General features: G+C 35.6%; 1 protein-coding gene across 1 annotated transcript; it reads left to right on the forward strand.

Annotated features, from left to right (window-relative positions):
- The first annotated feature begins 2,901 nt into the window (after positions 1-2,901).
- On the forward strand, positions 2,902-4,374 carry LOC111914211 (diacylglycerol O-acyltransferase 3). Its single transcript, XM_023909991.3, has 2 exons — positions 2,902-3,472; positions 3,574-4,374. Exons 1-2 carry the CDS (start codon positions 3,092-3,094, stop codon positions 4,177-4,179), a joined length of 987 nt encoding a protein of 328 aa, XP_023765759.1. The 5' UTR covers positions 2,902-3,091; the 3' UTR covers positions 4,180-4,374.
- Positions 4,375-9,275: the final 4,901 nt, after the last annotated feature.

Raw genomic sequence — 9,275 nt, forward strand, 5'->3', positions numbered from 1 at the left:
GTCTCTGGACCTCTTTGGGTCCAGATCTAAAGCATCAACACAAAAAGAGGCCAATCACCCCATGAATCATTCCACAAAGAAGCCCTAACTCTAAGATTTGCACCAAGGGCTGAGGAAGGAACAAATGGTTACCTCAAATGAAGTCTCTGGACTCAGGAATCACTGGATTAGCACCTCCTTTGGTCTCCTCTTGCCTTGATCCTCTTCTATATGCAAAATCACCCACAAATAATCAAAGATCCTCCTCTTCTCTCTCACAAAACGCTCAAGGACTCTTTTAGGGTTCTCTCTGGGGTTGGTGGTCGCAAATGACGGCCATAAGCCCCTTTAAATAGGTCTCATACCCTAGAAATTAGGGTTTCATTAAACAACGTGGACTCGCCGAGTCCATCTTTTGGACTCGCTGAGTCCGGACGCGAACCCTTTCCCAAACCGCGATCATACTCGGCAAGTTTGAGCTCCAACTTGCCGAGTCTCCTCACAAAACACCAAAAATTAGAAGAATAAATTAATACCTGGGAATCCGGGTTGTTACATATATATATATATATATATATATATATATATATATATATATATATATATATATATATATATATATATATATATATATATATATAGAGAGAGAGAGAGAGAGAGAGAGAGGATGAGGGTTCAATTGAGAAAAAAAAAGGTTGAGAATGGGGGAATCATTCTCAGCCAATCATTTATTTTTGCCGCAAAAGTCTCCAACGTACCGGCGGAAATGGGAAATGAATGCACATGTGTTTTCCAACAAAACATGTTTCCTTAAACTATGCTAAGCATTACCTTAATATATACAAAAACATAGTTTTTTCGTTTTTATTTTAATTTTTAAGAAGCTATTTTTATCTAAAAATGATTTTAAATATACTAAAATTCATGATTTTTTTATTCTCTACAAATAGACATCCATATTAATATAGTTTTAAGATAAAATTTTTTTTTTTTATATTTTCAGCTATCGTTATTCATAAGTGAATAAAAATGAATCAGGTTTTTACTACAGTACATTCGTTATTCACTTATGAATAAAAACTATGATTAATTTTTTTTACAATTTAAGTATCATTCATATATGAATATAGCATATATTAAACCTAGTATATTCATATTTAAATATTAGACGATGCATTCACTTGTGAATATTATATAGTATATTCATTTGTGAATGTTAGATGGTATATTCACTTATGAATATTAGATGATATTTTCATATGTGAATATTATATAGTATTACATGGTATATCACATGAGAATAGTACATAGTATATCCACTTGTGAATATTATATCGTATATTCACTTACGAATAATAGTTGGTATATTCATATGTGAATATTGCACAGTATATTCATATATGAATATTACAAGGTGTTTTCAGAAATATATATAATTTTTATATGTTATTCACATATGAATAACATACAGACTTGCATATAGTATTACATGATATATCACATGAGAATAGTACATAGTATATTCACTTGTGAATATTAGATCGTATATTCACTTATGTATAATAGTTGGTATATTCATATGTGAATATTGCACAGTGTATTCATATCTGAATATTACAAGCTGTTTTCAGAAATATATATAATTTTTATATGTTATTCACATATGAATAACATACATACATGCATATTTGTTTTGTGTTTTAATAATCACATATTGATTCAGGTGAGAAAACATATTCATATATGAATATAACGTGATAATTTAGTTTGTGCATTTCATCAAACAGTTGAAGTGCATACAAGTTAACTTTTTTAAAAATGTGATAAATATGATAATTTGACGATTTAAATCTTACAAAATAGTAGATTGGTAGAGAAATATATGAAAATTTTCAAACAAAAAATGATTTGATCTTTTTCTAACCTTAATTTCGATGTTTTATTTGATGATCGATGTTGAATGAATAATACAAATTGAAATTTTTGTTGATTATCGATGATGTTGATCTAACGATGCTGGAAGTATAATTAATCATAGATGTTGAAGATATGCTCGTATTCAAGCAGAATTGAAGGTTGGATTGAAAGAGCAAAAAACGAATTTTTGTTGTCAACTGTTGAATGTTGTTGATAAACGTGTTATTAACGAAGATCGATGATTGATTAACCCAGGATGACGTTGATCGATGATTTAATTGAAGAAATCCGGATTGTTGAAGGTTGGAGGATAAATTTGGATGATAACAATCAATTAGAATAAATTTCAACTGTTATCTAATTCTCTACATTTACGTATTTGTGATTGAAGGCTATTATATCATATTTATAAGTTTGTCACCGTGTCTTTTTATGCTTAGATTAAATGAGTGGCTGAGAATGATTTCTCATTCTCAATCTTTTTTATTTTCTCAATTGAACCCGCCTCTCTCTCTCTCTCTCTCTCTCTCTATCTATATATATATATATATATATATATATATATATATATATATATATATATATATATATATATATATATATATATTGCTAGAGTAATTTTGTATTTGTATATATTTATAATAATATTGATGTAGTTAATCGTAAAACTAATAAGATAAATAAATTAATTTTGATATTTGAAGTGTAGACGATATATGCGAATATTCGAAGAAGGGTAACATCTGTCAAAAGGTGATGACTAAGCAGTCTGCGTGGCAGTCCACGTAAGGAATAAGAAGAAAGTGGTTAAATCCAATGGCAGAGATCATAAAAGCGCGTATGCCAAGAAAGCTAAAGAGCATGGCAAACTGATAACCGTCGCAAGCGTACGAGTGCTAGGCGGCGATCATTTGCCACGTCATATCCAACGGCGTACGTATATCCAGATGACCATCCAACGACCCAGATTAAAGCACCTTCACCGTCAAACACTAGAAAATCCACCGCTTCCACGCCACGTTCTTTGGTGCGTCACAAATTCAATTCAATTCATCCGAATCCCACAAACCCTTCCACATCTTCCATTCTTTCTTCTACGTTTCGCTTTTTAGGTTCGTTGTTTGGGTCTTTTTTCTTTTAATTAAAAGCCGATCGATACCACACACTTCTTGTAGTAGTAGTAGTAGTAATATCGATGGAGGTCGCCGGCGTTGTACTCCGTCAGGCTCCGTGCTTCTCTTCGAGCGGTGGTGATGCCTTCAACTCCCTGCACTTGCACTCTTTTCCGAAGATGAAACCGGCCAGATCTTTCTGTCTTAAACAATCATTCAATGTGAAGTCCCTTGTTGCTTCCGTGGGTTTTGATGAGTTTTCCGACAAGAGCCACTTACAATATTATAACGGGCCGATGATGGCTGTAAAGGAGAAAGATATTGCTTCAAAGAAGAAAGATATGAAGAAGAAACTGAAACTGCTCAAGGGTTTGTCCAAGAATTTGTCTACTTTCTCTGATATGGGCTTCGGTTTGAATCCTGATGATGGGTTGGATCACCAAGTTAAGGGACAGATGATCTCGGTATGATCAGTTTCCCTAATTTTCTCTTGTTAATATTATCAAGATTCAGCTGATCTGGTTTTTATAGAAGAATTTATGCTGAATATTTTGTGATTTTGCAGGAAGCAACAGAGGTGTTACTTGGACAATTACAGAAGCTAAAAGCAGAGGAGATGGAATCGAAGAGGATGAAGAAAGAAGAGAAGGCGAAGAAGAAAGCTGCCAAGATGATGATGGTTTGCAATGAGTCGTCGTCTTCGTCGGAGAGTTCTTGTTCTTCAGAATCTGACTGTGAGAACATGGTTGATATGAAGCAGCTCAAAACAGTAACAACCCCAAAAGTCATCCTTCAAGAAGTAACACCATCACCATCACCATCACCATCTTTGAGTATCACGGAAATCCCAGGCTTGATTCCTAGCGACGTATTGGTTAGTGTTGATGAGGGAATTAACAAGATAGAGGTTTGCATGGGTGGGAAGTGCAAGAAATCTGGAGCTGAAATGTTGCTGGAGAATTTTCAGAAGGCGGTAGGAGGCGGAGAAGCGGCGGTGGTGGGTTGCAAGTGTATGGGTAAGTGCAGAGATGCTCCGAATGTGAGGGTAGGCAATGGGGGTCCGGTGTGCATCGGAGTTGGAGTGGAGGATGTTGATTCGATTGTGAGTAATTTCTTTGGTGGCAGTCGGAGATGTGGTTCTGATATGGTTCCGGCGATGTATGGTGTTTGATTCCACATATACGTATGTACGTACAGATTCCAGCTTTATACGATTGGAAATGGATCAATTCCAAATGTAAATGTTTGTTGGATTAGATTTTGGTAACTTGTGTAGATAAGATATGGGTTGTTTTTGGTTGATTATGATTGGGTACTAGTAAAAATATATATATATAGAGCAAGTTGCAAATTGTAATTTACAGAATATTATCGAATCTCTCTAGACATGTTAATGGTTCCAATTAACTAATATCAACAGTGGCGAGACGGCGATTACATGGTTTTGACGATGTTTGGGTTTGACAAACAATTTCCAGTGAAGATGGTTTGATGTAAAGAACTATGGAGATGGTTTATTTATAAGGTGAAAAATTTTCAATACTAAAGTTATATAAACTGCGATTGATTAGGTGGTTAAATGACCTAGTAACAATAATATGGCTGATCATGGAATTGTTATCTTGGATATACCTTTTACGTCATGATGCTACGTATGGGGCCACGTCTGGTGGTCTTGGGCCAACTATGCCTTCTTCATGAAGGTGAAGTGGCAATGAATTGCAGGATGCAGAGGGCATGATTGTACACACCATGGGTGGCGTTGTGCTGAGTTGGAGCCATGATCATGACCTTACGTGGTCTGCATTACTCCCCTTCAATGATGTGCTATCTTTCTTTCTCTTTCGATTCTTTTTATTTTACACGACCGTAGTTTGTGTCTTAGTTAGTGTGAGAAGTACTTCATATTATCATGTGTTTGTGGTAAGAGTCGTTGATCTGTTTGTGGTAAGAGTCGCTGATCTTGAGGGCTCTGAAAAAAAAATGGACACTTAAATATAATTTTTCTATATATAAACAAAACACGTTAGTACTACATGTCCGAAAAATATTATTAAAATCATGGAGATAAAAGAACCATACATAGAATGATATATAATCTATGTATGATATATAATCTTACATGGTTACATTGCAGCTCTCCACACAATTTTACATGGTTACATTGCAGCTCTCCACACAATTTTAGACGAAAAATTGGTCACCAACTCTTTGTAATCACTATCATTCTTAATAACTATCAATTGATATAACGTTGATAACAATACTAAGTTATAAATATGGAAAATTGACTAAAATAATCCTTATAAATGAATTATTTGAAAAAATTGATATATATATATAACGTTGATAACAATACTAAGTTATAAATATGGAAAATTGAGTAAAATAATCCTTATAAATGAATTATTTGAAAAAATTGATATATATACATATATATATATATATATATATATATATATATATATATATATATATATATATATATATATATATATATATAAATTAATCATTTTGTTTGGAATATAACATTTCGGAGAGGTCTCCGAAACACTGGAGTAAGATTCCGAACAGTCATTCCGTAATAGATTTTTCTTTTTGTTTTTTTTATGTATAAAATGTGTTTTGTTTTTTTTTTTTTTTTTGTATAAGTTTTGTTTTTATAAAATCTAAAATGCAATGAAATCTTAAAATCAACAAAAAAACAAATAAATACATAAGCCTAAGCGATTTGTTTAAAGTAATAATATAATGTTCAAACGGTCTTTGCACTTGTACCCAAAAAAAATTTCGCCAGTCGTTTCCGATATGACATAGTCCAACTTTTAACCTTTATAAAATATGACTTCCCGACGATCAACATCTTTAGAAATCAACACAAAAACGCCCCACAATCCCCCTACTGTCAATCTGTTGTGGTACGTCTGGGACCTTTTTTTGAAACTCTCTAAAGGGATTGCATCTGTTGGTTTGGTACCCCGGTAGTTGATACCGACTAGCAGTCTGTGGATGTGAGCTCTCATATGTAACGTCCGTAGATCAAGGCTAGCCAATTTAGAGACAATGAGTATCAAAAATGACTTTTTGATAGAAGATTATTTAGAATGAATAATCTTAACGAAGTTGTAGTGGTCGTGACAAGGATTCCGGATATATAAAGAATGCCGAAATCTGAGTTATAACTAAGAAGTTATGACCTGTCGAAGTTTCGCGACAGAACCGACACGACACAGCGCGATGTAAATAGTGAATTTACGATAAAGCGATATTTAGCCTTAGTGATCTAAACAAAAGTCGTAGAATACGTTAACCCGAGAGCGTGCATGAAAAGAACGTCTAAATCTGACTTTGTATGAGGAAGTTATGATTTTTCGAAGTTTCGACTTAGCAGTATGCAACCCAAAGTTCGAATATGAGATCGAACGATATTTAGCCGAAACAATCTAAACGATAATTGAAGATCTCATTGATAGTAGTCCAACGGTAAAAAGACAGATGAAAACGAACGTCAGATGAAGGAGTTATGGATTTCTAACGGAGTTTTCCTGTCCCGGTCTACTAAAAATAATATAATAAAAATAATGTCAAAATTAGCCGACGGAGTCTAAACGAGAGTTGTAGAGCATAATCTCACCTACGCGTGGATATAAAGAACGTCGAAAACGGAGCTCGTATGCGAAAGATATGAATTTCTGAAGTTCGGAACACAAACTTTGAGGCTGTGTCAGAGCTCACGACGTCAGCACAGTGTTCACGACGTGAGCACACACTGGACACCGTCCAGCGCAAGTGGATGAATGACGAACGTAGTTACCTACTGAACTCACGACGTGAGCACTATAATCTCACAACGTGAGTACAGAAAATGGCCCTATAAATAGAAGTTGAAGGCCAGACTAGTTTTGTTGCTCAATTCCTTTCCTCTCTCCCGTATTACATCGTTTTACATGCAATTTATACCCATGAAGCCCCGGTATCATCCCGAGACCCGAAGCTAGTCCCGAAGCTCCAAATATCCCGAGAAGAAAGAGTTTCCAATCTGAAGCTCTGCTTGCAAGAAGCCCAGTGTGTGAAAGATCTTCCAGTTTCACCGAAGAATACTACATTTAGAACCGTAGTGCTGTCCGATCATCTTCTGATCAAGTGAGTGAATAGTCCCTTTCATAAACACTATTTTAATACAAGTATTGGTTGAATGTATTACATCTATGTTATGAGTGAATGTGTAGTCACTTTCTTCTAACACATAAAATATGAAGTATTTGCTATGAGAAACATGCTATGTGTTTATATATTGTTGTTTATTTGAGATGAGTGTGGAATGGATGTTTTATATAGTTTTTAAATGAGTTAAACTGTATATGTATTTTATATCTACAAATATGTTGGGTAGAACAGGGGTAGATGAGATAGTTGGTGTGTGATAAAAGATGAGTTGGATAATGAGATAAAAGGTGATATAGATCTTGAGGTGAGGGTGAAAGGTGAAAAATGAGTGAAACCGTTACCCAAACGATGGTCCCCGTCATTCAGCAGAGTAGGGATGACAACCACGGACTATTCTAGATAGTTTAGTGGAACAGTAGCAGGCTGGCAACTTGTAGGTGTTGTGAACTTGATGTTCACCAGTGTACTCTAAAAACCCATTGACACATATTGCGAGAGGGGTCTCGAAAACGATATTGTCAATAAACGAGATAAACTTGTTACTAATCGGGGAGTATGGATTAAGACATAGTTAATTGTCCCTAGTCCGGGATTATGGATTGGGCACAGTTTTAGATCCGGGAGTATGGATTAGATCAGGAGATTAGTTTAAATCCGGGAGTATGGATTAGATCAGGAGATTAGTTTTAGATCCGGGAGTATGGATCAGATCAAGAGGTTAGTTTTAGATCCATGAGTAGGGATCAGGTAAGGAGGTAAATTTTGATACGAGAGATTAGATCGTGTCATTGTGAGGATCGACGGGGTGGGATAAGAGTTGTTTTGTATGGTGAAATTGTATAAGTTTGTGAGTTCTAATACATATACATATATGATATAACATTGTGGGTTGAAAACCCTATATGCTCACCAGGCTCCCAAGCCTGACCCACTCAGTTTTCTTTGTATTACAAGTTATGGCACGAGAGCATAAATTGGCTGGCATAACGAGAGATTTTGGATTATAAGCTAGTAGTTATAAATAACTGTTGTAAGATCTATTTTGTACTATTTATGCTTTTGGTCTGTATCAGAACATGACATCCCGAGAGTTTGTTATTTAATGAAAATACATTTCTTTAAAGAAATGTTTTGATAAATTCTTTATCACATTTTGTTTTGGGAACAAATTTTGCAGCAGTTTTCTTTAAATGATTACTCTGATTTTAAAGCAAAGCATAAACACCGGTCTTTTCTGGCCGTGAAATTGGGGATGTCACAACATACCTACAAACCATTCCTATTATTCTGAAAAGTAGTCGCTCTTCCACTAACTGTCGTATATAGTCATTTTGAATGTATTCAAATCCAAAGCACCTAAAAACCAGTGAGCAATTAGTATATTAATTGGGATGTAAATGTAAAGTCCCAAATTTCGAGTCCAAAAAATTTCATTTTAACTAACTGATTATAAAAACATTCACGTAAGAATATATCATTTTGTAAATCAATACATCATGTCTGAAAACCCAAATCATGAAATAGTAATATGTCAGAGTACAATCCTAGAATATCTCAAGTGCGGAAAACCACTGCGTGTGTGTATGATGTGTTGCTACCGCACCAACTCCTTCCCCTTCATTGAAGAGGTACCTGAAACCAAAACTATAAACTGTAAGCACGAAGCTTAGTGAGTTCCCCCATCGTTCCACATACCATACAATCACATAACATACATATACTGTCAGGCATATCTGGGTGCCCGATCTGCCCCTTCGGTCCTCTCGACCGGATACTGCCTAGCATACCTGGGTGCTGGCCTCCCCTTCGGTCCTCTCGACCGGATACTGCCTAGCATACCTGGGTGTTGGCCTCCCCTTCGGTCCTCTCGACCCGATACTGGCTAGCATATCTGGGTGCTGGCCTCCCCTTCGGCCCTCTCGACCGGATACTGACTAGCATATATGGGTGCTGGTCTCCCCTTTGGTCCTCTCGACCAGATACTGGGGACTATTTCACCCCTCTACTACTACCACATAACACATATCACATAATCTATCTAGCATGGTTGGGTATGAGTACCCTTCCGGCCCTATCGACCGGTAATCTGGGGACTATCTC

Source organism: Lactuca sativa, chromosome 6 (genome assembly GCF_002870075.4).
Source record: "Lactuca sativa cultivar Salinas chromosome 6, Lsat_Salinas_v11, whole genome shotgun sequence".
Lineage (NCBI taxonomy): Eukaryota > Viridiplantae > Streptophyta > Magnoliopsida > Asterales > Asteraceae > Lactuca > Lactuca sativa.

What these genes read in the sequence shown, in the direction of transcription:
- LOC111914211 (XM_023909991.3), top strand. Translation starts at nt 3,092, where the DNA reads ATGGAGGTCGCCGGCGTTGTACTCCGTCAGGCTCCGTGCTTCTCTTCG. An exon ending in TTAAGGGACAGATGATCTCG is followed by an intron (nt 3,473 to 3,573) that starts GTATGATCAGTT and finishes GTGATTTTGCAG; the next exon opens with GAAGCAACAGAGGTGTTACT.